This window comes from Dermacentor albipictus, chromosome 7 (genome assembly GCF_038994185.2).
Source record: "Dermacentor albipictus isolate Rhodes 1998 colony chromosome 7, USDA_Dalb.pri_finalv2, whole genome shotgun sequence".
Lineage (NCBI taxonomy): Eukaryota > Metazoa > Arthropoda > Arachnida > Ixodida > Ixodidae > Dermacentor > Dermacentor albipictus.
This window is the reverse complement of record NC_091827.1, coordinates 106,193,780-106,207,686: the sequence shown is the minus strand read 5'-3', so window position 1 is coordinate 106,207,686 and position 13,907 is coordinate 106,193,780. Positions and strand designations below refer to the sequence as shown.

The window sequence follows — 13,907 nt, the reverse complement described above, 5'->3', positions numbered from 1 at the left end:
CTTACAGCAGCTCCTTAAAAACCATTATGGTCTGAAAATAACACTCTGTATATAGTAAAACCTTTACTGAAGAGCCTGTTCATTGTTTACTTATATACCCTAGTGGAAAAGCGTTTGTGAATGTTACAATAAAAGTGCGATGAATAACACAATGAATAGCACAATGTTAAACGCATTACAAGTGTTATGAGGGCCTTGAAGGATATACATTTAACTTTTTCCCCGAAGTCTGCTTTTTTTATGTTTGAATACTGCAAAAACATGGGAAATATAAAAACGCAGACGCTCAGTAGCCACTCGCTAGAAGACAAATCAGTCGCCTCAACGATCATTCGGTCAAATTGTATTTGCTGTCGTGAGACAGGGTGTGGTAAGTGCCAGGAAGCAACGTAGATGAATTGCTGGTAATGTTCTTGGCTTATGCTTCTCTAAAAATATGTTGTCTTTTTAAGGAATTGCGCCAATTAAGCATCGCAATATACCGATGACGAGCGCATGTGCACGTTTCAAGCTCTGAAACCATTATGCCTAATGACCGACTGAGTAGAGACAGAGCAGGTTTTGGCAATGCGTGATGATGCACCCAAGCCGACGTTTGCAGATATGGCGGCTCAAGATGGTTTCTTATAGTGAAGGTGAATAATACTTTCTGCACGTATGCAGCACGACGTCCAATATTGTTGCGTGTGGAAAGACACAGACAGAAGAGGCTATTTACAGGCTATTTACACTGGAGCCAGGCAGGCAGGCTGACACTTGCTCGCGCCAAGCGCACCGACCAACTTCGTCGTCATTCTCGCGGCGGCTCGTTTCTTGAGCATCGCTTGAGCATATCGCAATAATATCATTCAAACAATAGAACGTTTATTTTAAGGCATAAAGATGCTGAAAAAGTATTGGCAGACATGTGCGCCGAGGAAGAAGAAGAGGTGGCCGAAGAAGGCAGATGTACTTCACGTCGGCTCCGTCTTCGTTCAATGATTTCGCAGGGAAGTCACCGAAAATCACCGAGTTTTTGCTACCATCTCACGCAGCAAGTTACCAAGATTCTGCTGATACCAACTTCAAGGTGGGAATCCCATTTTTCGAACTTCTACGCCAAATTTTCGTCTGCCACACCGGCAGCCGCGGTGGTGGCTGCCGCGAGCCTAGGCCTATAGGCGCCCCCGCAAGAAGTACACGTGGCGCGCGCCCACGCTCGCTCGCCGACGGAAGAAATGGAGGTTCTCGTGCAAGGGCAGAACATTTCCCAAGAAGAATTTGAGGCTGGCACGGGCTGGAGTACCGTCGGCTCGAAAAAGCAAGCCGTTGAGAGATCAAATACGAGCAGTTTCGGCGCCCACCTCGGCACCGACGGAAGGAAGAAGCGCGAGCAGAAACTGAAACAGCAGTTAATCAAGGCCAGCCGCATGCCATATCTACCGAAGGGTGATTTCAAGATTATCATCCGCCCAAAGGGAGGCCTCAAGATTGGCGAATTAGGAGCGGCCCGAGTAGCTTCGTGCGTCTACCAAGCTGCTGGCATACCCGGGGAGCACAGGGAAGACGACACCGTGTGCCTCAACGTACAACAGAACATCATCGTAGTGACTACCCCCAGTGAAGCCAACGCAGACAGATACCAAAGAGTCGAGCGCCTCGTGGTCAACGGCCAGGCCTATGAGACCAACGCATATGAATCGGCACCCGACTTAACTTCCAAAGGAGTCATCAGGGGTATACCTCTCGAAGATTCGCCCCGCGACATCACCGCCCAGGTCGTTACCCCCAAGAATCCTACGGCAATCGCTGCGAAACGACTCAGCAATACCACCACGGTCATCGTGCTGTTTTCCGGACTGAAAGTTCCCTCCTTCGTCCGCTACGGAGGCGCTCTCATCAGGTGCGCGTTGTACAGAAAACAACTTGACCTGTGCTTCCAATGCGGCAGACTGGGCCACCGCATGGACGTGTGCCCCAATCCGCAGGACCGCATCTGTAGAGGCTGCGGCACGGCCAACCCAGGTCTCGACCACCAGTGCAACCCCCTTTGCCAACTTTGCGGGGGTGAGCACTTAACAGCCGATAAGAATTGCAAGGCTCGCTTCAAGACGCCATATATAGTCAAGAGACGACGCTGGGAAAGACAACGACAACAGGAAGAATTTCTAGCATCGGAGGCAACGAGGGAATCTGTTGGACGCCCTTCCCGGGATACCAGGCCCCGTTTACGCTCGAGGGCCCGCTCGACAACCAGAAAGTCCAGATCACGGAGCCGCACACCCGGACCGGCCCGAACCAGATCCAGGAGCCGTACGCGTTCGCTTTCCCGCCGCAGCGGAGGCGGCCCGGCGGTAGAAGAGGCCACCAACAAGGTGAGCTGGGCAGACGCGGTCAAAGGCTCGTCGCGCCGCGGCGGAACTGAGGAAACTGCAGCTTCTAAAGAAATAGCAGAAATGAGACGGGAAAATGCGCAGTTGAGAGAATTAGTCTCACACCTCACGAAAGAAATCCAGGAACTTAAGAATAGTCGAAGGGTGGAGATATCTCCTCGTCTGAGTACTTGTAGTGCAGGTGCAGCTGCGGTAACTCCTAATAATAGCATGGAGGAGGACGACAACCCTCCGCCACCTAAGAGAAAGGCTCCAGCCGTTAGCAGCCAAACCGGATCACAACTGGCAGACCTAGGACAGAAATTAACAGAAATGCAAAATGTACTCAAAGAACAAGCGGAAGCCGTCGGCAACCTCACGCTGGCGGTTTCGACCATAATGTCGCGAATTGACAAATTCGAAAGCAACGTGGCCAACCTAAGTCTTAGAGTAGCCAAGCTGCAGCCAGTAACCACCGCAGGGGCCCCCATAACTGGGGTCGCATCTAATCAATTCCACGACATCCCTGTAAACAACGCAGTAGCATCTGGGGTCGTTCAGACCTCCAGCCCTCGACCAGACCAAAATAGGCAAGCACGGTAAAAGAGGCGCGCTGACGATATGGCAGTGGAATTGCAGGAGTTACGCCGCAAAAAAAGCGGTCCTGCAACAACACCTTAAAAACAAATCGAAACCCGATGTAATAATGCTACAAGAGACACACGAATTAGCTAAACTACCCGGTTACCAAGTCATCGGTCCCCCATCCGGGGAGAACCAAGCGGTAACTACTTTGGTTAGGAAAGGCTTAGTGGTCGTTCGTCACGACCTTAAGGTAGCGCAGATTGAACAAGTATTCGTAGAAATTATACCTAAAAGCAAAAGCCAAAGCAGCAAGTTTATCCTCAATCTATACAGCAAGCCAGCGCACATACGACAGCGCTTTCTAACCCTTTTTAGGAGGGCCACCGACATCGCGGGCTCCCATCCCCTACTAATCGGGGGAGATTTTAACGCCCCGCACGGAGCGTGGGGCTATGCCTATACAAGAGCCAAAGGCAAGGCTTTATGGCAGGATATACAGGAAACAGGCCTGACCCTCATCACCGACCCCAGCTCCCCCACCAGAATGGGAACAGGGCTGACAAGAGACACCACGCCCGATCTAACTATATACTGTATTACTGTATATACTATATAACTAACTATATCTAACAGTATAATGCCGTAGTATAACAATATAACAATATTGTATTACTAGAATTTATATAAAAAATAGCGAATGAATGACACTTGTAAGATCAGAGAACTTATACAGCCAACAGACAACCGCGCAGAAGCGGGGAGTTTGGGGTTTGAAATGCATAAATTCCACGTTGAGAAATAAGTATTACAGATATGTGGGTTAAGATTAAGATATGTGGGTGTGTTAAGTGGCGTCTTCTCTGTTTCATGTCTCCAGTAGGTTGATGAACGATGAAAGCGACGGAGAGGAAACTACGTCTGAGTGGAGGAGATTCCATTCTCTGATCGCACGTGGGAAAAGTGAAAACTTGAACGTGTCATTGCGAATACTGTACTGGTTTAGTGTAAATGGGTGATTATTTCGCGACAGGCGTGATGTAGACAAAGTAACGTACTTAGTTCGGTCTACCTTATAACTGTCGTGCATTAGTTGGTAGATGAATTTTAAGCGGGCGTGTCTGGCCCTAACAGATAGTGTTTTAAGACCTGCATCAGCTAAGAGGTTTGTAGGGGAGTCATAGGGACTGTATTTGTTAAAAATGAACCTCACAGCTTTTCTTTGCACATTTTCTAGTTTTGATATGTTAGTTGATGTGTGTGGAAACCAGATTATGTTAGCGTATTCTAAGACGGGGCGAACAAAAGTTGTATAGGCTAGTAGTCTGGTGTGCTTCGGTGCAAGGCGTAAACATCGTCTAAGGAAAAAAAGCTTGCGTAATGCGACTGAGGTAATATTATCAGTATGTAAGTTCCAAGAAAGGGTAGAAGAGAATGTCAAACCTAGGTATTTGTGGTTATTTACTTTATTCAGGCAAGTGCCACCGAGGGCGTAAGAAAATTCTGAAGGCTTCTTTTTTGTTGTAAAGGACATGCATACAGATTTAGTGGTGTTAATTGACATTTGCCACTCTTTACACCAATTGCACACCAAATCGAGTGCTCTGTTTAACAATAAGTGGTCTGCGTAACTGAGAATTTCTTTATAAATAATACAATCCTCCGCGAAGAGCTTAATGTCACATTCAATGTTAGCAGCAATGTCGTTAATAAAGAGCAAAAATAGCAATGGGCCCAGTACTGACCCTTGGGGAACACCGGAAGTGACAGCTACAGACCTGGAAGGGGTGTTATCTATAATAACATATTGTGTTCGATGTGATAAGAAGTTTTTTATCCATGCAGTAATCTGACCACCTCCGATTGCAGCCTCCAGTTTTGCAACTAATTTTACATGGCTTACACAATCAAACGCTTTACTGAAGTCGAGGAGGATCATGTCTGTCTGGCTTCGGTTGTTTAGGCTGAGCGCAAGGTCATGGACCACTTCGGTTAGTTGTGTTACTGTTGAGAGGCCACTTCTAAAGCCGTGTTGTTGAGGTATTAATATATGTTCTTGCTCGAGAAATGTAGTGATGTGTTTGAAGATAATATGTGCCAATATTTTACAAGATGTGCTGATAAGTGAGATTGGCCTGTAGTTGGAAGGTTCGTTGCTGTCGCCGGATTTATGTATTGGAATTACCTTCGCTTTTTTCAAGTCATCTGGTAGTTGTGCGGACTCGAGTGATTTGCGGTATATAATGGCAAGGTATTGGCTACACCATTCTGTATACGTTTTTAAAAATTCGTTCGGGATATCATCTGGCCCGTTAGCTTTCTTGATATCGATATTAAGCAACAGATTAAGAATACCGGCATTGGTAATGCTCAATGAATCGATGGTTTTAGGTGGGCAGGGTAGGGAGGGAAGTAAGCCATTGTCTGAAGTGAAAACCGAGAAGAAAAATTTGTTGAATGTGTTTGCTCGAGCTGTTTTCTCTTCTAGAGACCGTTCGGGTGACACACCTAAACACGGGCGAAAGTATTTCCAAAACCTGTGTGGATTGTTGGTAATGAAGTCGGGGAATCTTGTGCTGAAATAGTGATGTTTTGCATTTTTTAACTTTCTTTTGAAGTCAGCGAGAGCGGAGGTCAGATTGTCTTTCAGAGATAGATTCGGCCCTTTTCTTTTAATAGTATGTCTAAGTCTTTTTACTTTACGCTTCGCTTGAAGGACCTCACGCGATATCCATGGGTTTTTCTTTTGTGGTTTGCAACGCTTCATCGGGATGAAGTTTGTTGTGCAGTGTAGCACGACTGACTTAAATTGATGCCACAAAGTGTTGACGTCACAACATGGTTCTGAAGCTGCTTGGAGAAAAGCATCAAACTCGTGTGCCAGGTGAGTGACGATACAGTCATGAGCTGCTCTGCATGATGATGATTATGATGATGATGATGATATGTAAACGCACTGTCATAATTGAGCGGTGAGTAAGCGATATGGCATGTATTATTATTTCACGTTCGCATCCCACGTTTATTCCGAGAAAGTAAATAAGAATTTATGAAGCAATATAATTTTGTTGTAGTTTGAGGTCCCTATCTAAAACTGAAAACGGCATCTTAACTGCAAAATGGCTCACCATTTTTATGTAGTTATGTATTGGTCTTTTTTCACAGCTCATTGAGTTGTGCACATCAACATTTCGACACGTATGTGGTGTGTTTATTGCTTTAAGCAGCATGTTGAAAATCTCACATTGATTGAAAGCAAAATGGTCAGAACAAATCCACCGAAGTGCTGCAAACATTAAGGCTGGTAGCTAGAGTTTTCCTTCCGGAAACTTATGTAACACTCACTCTCCCTCTGTGACTGCTTTCCTGAACTTTGACGCCAGGTTCCCTGCGACTGCAAAAACATTGATTTTAATGTAAACACAGACTACACGCTAAGGAAACTTGCACCCTTAACGACACACGTAAGAAAATATTGGCATTTTTTCTCCCGTCTATAGCTAATGCCCAAAACCTACCAAAGACGATGTTTCGGCGAATTAAACATGCAATTCAAAGGGTCAGTGTAGGTAATTGCACCTTTACTGCTATGCATACTTTGCTAGGGTGCCCACTAAGATTCATTTTTTTATTAATATCCCTGATTGAATCACTACCCTAATCTTTTGGATGTCCGCCCAAGTAATACTGAAGTGTTTTCTGAAACTTTCATAAAAATATTTAGAAAGAAGAACGCGCAGCTTGAATTCGAATTGTGAGCGTGCAACGTGGCTGTGCAAAGTGTTACCTTTCGACTACTCTACCATTTTTTTCTTTTTTGACTTTGTATTGTTACACCGAGAACTAACAATTCAGGCATAATAATCAGTGACACACTGCTGAAAATATATTGAGATTTTTTAGATCCTTTCAGCATATCCAGAGTAGAGACCCCATTTGGTGGCCAAGATGTTGTTGTAAGCACCTCGACAAGTTACGCCGTATTTTCTACCATGTTTTCTCGTAGGATATAACATGAATTTGAATTTTCCACACGCCGAAGTGGCTTAGGATCCTTTTGAGATCATGTGGCAGCCCCCGTGTTTAGACTGCTTGAAACCGAATCTCCTAAGGGTCTAGTGGTACTGCTTTCTTTATGGCTCACTTGAGCACGCTGTGATTAAATACTGGATCCCAGCAGTATAAAAATTGCTCTTCTATAGTGTATGGAACTTTTCCATAATAGGCAACTAGTAATTCATGGAACAACTCAAATCCCGATAGTGGGAACTACGATAGTGGGAACGATAGTGGGAACAACTACTCAAATCCCGATAGTGGGAACAAGCGAAAATCACAAGAAGAAATAACAGAAAAAGCTATGTCTTGCCTGCCCACCAGTGTGAATACCATGTACAATACCTGTATAACAGGACTGCTATAACGTCAAACTATTCCAGGATGTTTGTATTCCAATCTCCGGACGTCAAATTTGCGTAACCGCTAACGCATGCATCGGGCGTTCACGCGCAGGCTTATCTGAAGAGACCAATCAAACGCTCTTCGTTCACAGGAGGTCACTTTTGTTTGACGAAAAAACGAATTACATTGCCTACACTGAGCGGCTTGTCTTATCTAATTGGCTGACAAGAGACGAGGAGCACTCTTAAGTGGAGGGGGATTCGATGGGGCCGAGCCGCTGCAATGAGAATCGATAACCGGATGAAGAGGGTTTCGCTGGAGTCTGCGATTCGTCCACTTACGCTTATGTAGCTTGCGGTGGCTGGTCGAAAATTGCGGCGTCGTGCAACGGAAGCTTAAAAGCGACGCCAACATGGATCCTTAGCTAAGAAGAGTTGGCCGAATGGGGTCGTAAACGTGCCGAAAGTGCTCAAAACTGTTACCCTGCCAAGCAAAGACGTTTGTTATACACAAATAAACCCAAGCTCTCCGGCACGAGCGTGTAGCCAGTGCCTGAGTTATCGGTGGCAGCCATCCTTTATTTATTTAGGAACGGGGCAGCCTGTGGCTATTCAGAAGAAAATCCAGTTTTGTTCGGCACATTAATGCACCTTTTACGCGTACACGTCACTTTGACGCGGCGAGTTTTTGCGGTTTTGTGGCGTCGAGCGACGGACAGATGAAGTCTGTTAAGTCCAAAACCTCTTGACAAATTGCCCGCGGGAAATGGCGAAAATGCGTCAAATGAGAACTAACTACTTTTCTTTTATTCGGTGAAATCATACATAATCAGTGTGTACACGTGTTATCAGGTGGACAGCTATCGCGGTTGTGGTGACGTGACCTGACATATAGGTGAAGTGGAGGTGGTCAAAAACGCTCATGGAGGGCTGAACGCAGAAATGGAACAGAAAAGTTTGGAATAGCTTTATGTTATAGCACCCTAGATTAGAACTTACAGCTTTGTGCGACCTTATGACGTACTCAAACCATCACTTAGCGCAAACAGTTGGAAAAAAGGCACTTTTGACTTTTTAGTTTTTTGCAGAGTTTCGCTGTGCGACTGCCCTTAATATCAGTAAGTTCTACTTCTTGCAGAAAACATCTCTTTGGCACCGTGAAATTATAGAAAGGTTGAAGTAACGGTGTTCTGCTAACAAATGCATCCATTTTAGACGTTTCGTAGGAAAGTAAGGGTGAAAAATGGTGTTCAGACATCAACCCAAACATCAGCGGTGTAATTGTCTTGAGTGTGTAGGCCATATAGTTTACTAGTGCGGTGGGATTATAACTAAAGCATAGGCACCCACCTCCCTCCCAGGTAAATATTGAACCCCATTCTCCCTAAATATATTTCTTAGGTCAAGTTATCGGGTAGCCCGAAGACATGCGTGCGGCTGATGGCACATTTACATTTACAGATTTCCGAGCAGCCACAAACTTTTAGCCCACTACTGCCATATACTACTGCTCACGGAAGTAGGCGGCTGTAAGATCTCCGACAAGCGTGGCATTTCCGTGCCGTATCATATGAAACGTTAACGCGAAGTACGCTTAGGTGGCCACAATAACCCATCTGTAAGGGTCAGTCTCAAAACGTTGTGTGCTAGGTAAGCAAAACAAGAAACACTAGGTCATTGTCTCTCGGGGGTCTTTTAATGCGTTCGGCGCTGCTAGGCAATGTGTCAGGGCTAAACGCCAAAGCGGACGAAGACCGGCGTTATGAGACCGATGCGGCGTCTCTCACAGCCCACCGTCAAGCTTCGGTGCCGATAAGCAACAAAATATAATTTACAGTAAATCTAGAAAATGTTTACGTCCACCTCCGTTTGACGTATTTCATGAACGAGCAGAACTTAGCAGAATACAAATATTTGGAAGGTGTATGCACGCGCTAGTTACAAAACGTGGAAACGTGAATACTACAGTGTGCCACGCTGCGATTTTCTTCGCAATCGTGCCGAGCTGCGCTGGCCATCACCCTGAACTCCTGGAACTCGGCTATATCTTCTCCCTGTCACCCGCAGCGAAGTGCCCACCATGAACATGATTTTGTACAATCGAAGAAAGACTGCCACCAGAAAGCATATTAGTGTTTCGATCTTGTTTGATCTAACTAAACGTTAACCACAAAAAGAGTAATGCACTCCCCATCTGTCACCACATTCATCCTAGCTTGAATTTTTGTTGTCTATTTTTCACCTTCACTAGGCGCCTTCATCTTCATTAGGCCTGATGGCATTTTATCCGGTGACAACAGTCGCTGAAAGGGCGCGAACCAATTTATTAGCTTTCGCTTGCGACTCAGGAATCACAGCAGGGATGAAATATTTTTGTATACCCCCCAAAAAGATGAAGTCAACGGCTTCTGCTTCTTACATGTACTGTACTCATGTTACAAGAAAAACACAAAACTACACCAGTGTACGCAAAGACCATAATCAACTGCGGTACATAGTTAATTGTCTATGTACATTCTCCCTAAGAGATTTTTATCCAAGTAAGCTTATGATAGGTCGTAACATCATATGAAGAACGCTCGAAGTCTCGTACGTCAAAAAATACGTCCGTGGAGAAGAATGATGTAGCACCGGTCAAATAATCTGTATCTCTCTTAGGCGAAGCTTAATGTTACTACAACGCTATATGGCCGTGCTCAAGGCGACAAATAGCAAGCTTTGCAGCTGGCTAACCTTAAACGTGCTTGCAATTACAATCCAGAAGCACCATAGCCATATCATCATTATTGCAGCTTGACCAAACTACGCTAAAGAGCAATGTTCGGCTAGGATGTGTTGTTATAACCTATTTCTTCAAGGGTACACTGTAAAAAAAATTTTCCTTACTTTACAGAAAATTTGCTGGTAATTTGTGACCGAACACTCTTTCGTAAATTAAGAACGGTCACTTCCGTAGAACGGACAACTGTAAAAGAGAGACCGTAATACAAGATACGAGTGCTTCTGTATCTAGAAAACGGAAGACTCTGTATTCTGAATCTGTACTATAACCGTTAAAGTACGGTGCTTCTCGTATTCAGAAAACGGAACACACTATGCTGAATTTGTACTATAACCGTTAAAATACAGGTGCTTGCCGTATTCAGAAAACGAAAGACTCCATATGCTAAATCTGTACTATATCCGTTAAAGTACAGGTGCTTCCCGTATTTCATCTTGCAGAGCATATCCATTGTTCGAGAATGTGCCTTCGGGGCCGAAATTGCCCAGGACGTGCGAGAGTCAACCGAATTTTATGGTGCACTATTTGCTGGGATGAGCCGTGCTACCATCTGCGTTCGGAATGTGCATACGTGACCCACTGTTTTCAGCAGTCTTGAACAGAAATGCAGTTTGGTCAACGCTCGCACTTCCAGGGTGCTTTCGTCCACGATAGTACATCACCTTTAATGCAAATGTCATGAAGGCAGCTCATAGACGAAGCAGCAGGTCACCATTGAGAAAATTGTCTTGCCAACACACTGACATGGCTGCAGAGATAAAACGCTTTGCACTTTGTGATATGAATGCACTGCATAGCACATATACAGAAAGGTGCAACATTTCAGTCCTCAAGTTCTTAGATCACAGAAGCAACTTTATTTTCTTCAATCACTCGTCTTGCACGTCTTCCTTGTGAAAGTTGTTCTTGACCCCAAATGCTTGCAAGGATAAACTTGCTGCTGTTAGGAGAAACCAATAGTATTCGTGAATATCCATCCTAAGGAAAGCGGCAAAAAAGTATAATCACAGAACACGACAAAGCAATAGCTTCTGTGTTAGAAAAACATGTAAGTAGACCAACATTGTTGCTACAAGGGATGTTGCTGTAGCCAACATTTCGTCATAGGTGCTTGTCATTAGGGTAGCAAATGCTTTCCTTGGCTGTGTTGTTTTGGATTGTGCATAGCTCACTGGCCCTTAGCCTCACTGCGGGAGAAGAAACTGGTGCATATAGTAGTTCAAGAGAAGCCAAATTGAAGCCAAAGGAAGGAAGGGTGTGCTTTGCAGTGGTGATTGTGATGGAGCGGGTATGAGCACTGCTGTCAGTTCTTGCAAAGAGTAGGGGTGACCAAAACAGAAAATGGTGTACACATGTAAGCAGACATTAATCCAGTTGACCTAATCTTCCCAGAAGACAAAATAGGCATCAAGACAAACAGTTTGCACTTTTAGAAAAGGAAAACGAAGAATTAAGGAAAATAAATTTTGTATCAAGATACATCTGGTTAAAATCACTGTATATGGTAAATGAAGGCACAATACGAATATATATCTTGTTAAAAGCCGATGAAGAAAAGATATATTAACGAAATAATAAAAAATAGGGAACAGCCTGTGGAAAAAAATGGGATGGACAATATGATAACCAGGTGCAAGATTGCAGAACGTCGAGTGCTGTTTATATTCATGCTGCTGTTGACGGCTTCAAGTTTCTGTCTTCCTGTGGAACCTTTGTCTTACGTGAACAAGGAAATGGGTCATTTTTTAAACAAGTCAGTTCACATGCAGTTCAAAGCTTCTGCATTATTATAATGAAAGAAAATATTATGGTCAGTTCTCCTGGATGTGCTTTCATTCACCAGTTATTTCCACCGGTGTAAGCTCAAAATTTAATCGTCTAAATGGACCTTAGCTCCTCGCAAACCATAAGCTGGTCTTTTTTTCAACACAGATGCCTGCACATTATATGTGTTTGCAGGAGTGCTAGAGAACTACATTAAACTTGTTGCCACAACCAAAGTGAAACTTGGTAACAGTGATTTAAAGAAAAAACCAGCATTCCACAATATTGATTCAAGTCGTCTGGAAAAATTACTTAAGTTAATGTACACCCCCCACCCCACCAGACACAATTATACACCACACTGACTATCATGGTGTCAACCATGCTATTATGGATCTAGGCATCAAGTAGGAGAATTAGAAGATAAGAGGGCACAATGCTTTTTGTTAGACCATCAAATGTGCTTTACATAAATGCTACATTCCAACTAACAAAGGAGCAGCCGATAGTGACCAATGCATACGAAAGCTAATGACATTCTGTGCAGCAGAATGTTGACGATGAGGTGTTATGCGCACATGTGCACTCTTTCACACAAAATGAAATCCTGCAGACAAACCTTGTGCCAACATAAGCGTTTGAAAAACACCACAGTGGAAAGCAAAGAGTGCTAAATTCGTTGAAAATTACTAAAAATTATTCGATTATTCATTATCCTTACTGTTCGTTAAAGATTCACAGATTGGTTCCTGCGGGTGCTGTAAACAGGCACCCTGCTTTTACAGTCGTAGCAACAATGATCTGTGGCACAGACAAGAATAAATGCTCATGAAGTTTATGCAAGAGTATACCCTACAAATTACACCCCATTTCACATTCCAATGAGGTAAAAGAGGAAGACGAAAAAAACTACTTTCTCGTGGAGGATACTTACCCCAGAACAGAAGAAACAAGTGTACCCTAACCATTACTGCTGCCGATGCCTGTGCACTAGTAGTTACATATCATATGGCAGTTACAATTGTTTTTCCACAAGCACTGCAAGCTGCTGCCAGTTTACCAGTACAGGGCTGTAATAAATTTAGGGCACGTTAAAGCTCTCTAATGGATTCATCTCATATGACACAATTGGATTGCAATATTCTGCAAATAAGTGAAGAGCGATGTGCCATCCCATACAATGAAACACGTTTGAATAATCTGAATCATCACCTGCACTCTTAGGCAGTTACACCCTTTGGAGTGCCCCTTCTGCCACACAACAATGACCATTATCTGCCTTGATGTGTTTCCTTTCTTTAAAACGCCACACCCGCTACTTTCCTTTCGGGAATGCTATCATGCTGATAACGCGCACGCCGTTCGTTACTGGGAAGGACAGGGCTCGCAGCGTTAAAGAACGGAAACGCAACAAAGCAGATGACGATTATCGTGGTGTGGCAGAAGGGGCACTCCAAAGGGTGTAACCTTGCCTAAGAGTGTGGGCAGTGATGAGGTAAAAACTGTGTTCTGTGTAAAGTAGTGCACCTGTATAACCTAAAGCTGTGGAGAATGCATTTAGTATCAGCTGTGAAGGTTTCTAATTTTAATTGCACGCAGTAAAAACCTCCATGCAGCTTTGCAAAACGCAAACCCCCTACCTTTTTGTTGTTCAAAGGCAATGACACGTAGGGCCATAACATGTACATTATGAGTTTCGTTCCCAAACAATCAAAGTGAATAGCACCACCTTAAGTGTTATGTGCCTTCTGTCTCACATTTTCTGTCACGAAATTGTTAGTGTTAAATGCTGCGATCGACAGAGAAACGGATTTTCGGAGCAATATAAAGTATTAAGTACTGTGATCTCAGTTCTTTCACTGCTGTTTATGCATTATCGAGTCTTAAAGTAAAAAAAAAACGAGGAATAAATACATGCGTATTTCACGTCACAACCCTGATGAGGTATTTAGTAGTCTGGATTATAAACGATTTTAGATTTAGAACGCAGGACAATTTTATTCCACTGAAAGAATGGCATCATGCCAA

The 13,907-nt window shown here is 44.0% G+C and overlaps 1 protein-coding gene across 1 annotated transcript in view; it reads left to right on the top strand.

Annotated features, from left to right (window-relative positions):
- Positions 1 to 1,037: 1,037 nt before the first annotated feature.
- Positions 1,038 to 13,907, top strand: part of LOC139047568 (uncharacterized) — a 56,663-nt gene continuing 43,793 nt past the window's right edge. The window contains exon 1 of the mRNA XM_070521409.1: positions 1,038 to 2,354. Within this exon, the coding sequence (XP_070377510.1) occupies positions 1,218 to 2,354 (1,137 nt within the window). The 5' untranslated portion in view covers positions 1,038 to 1,217. The remainder of the gene's footprint in view (positions 2,355 to 13,907) is intronic.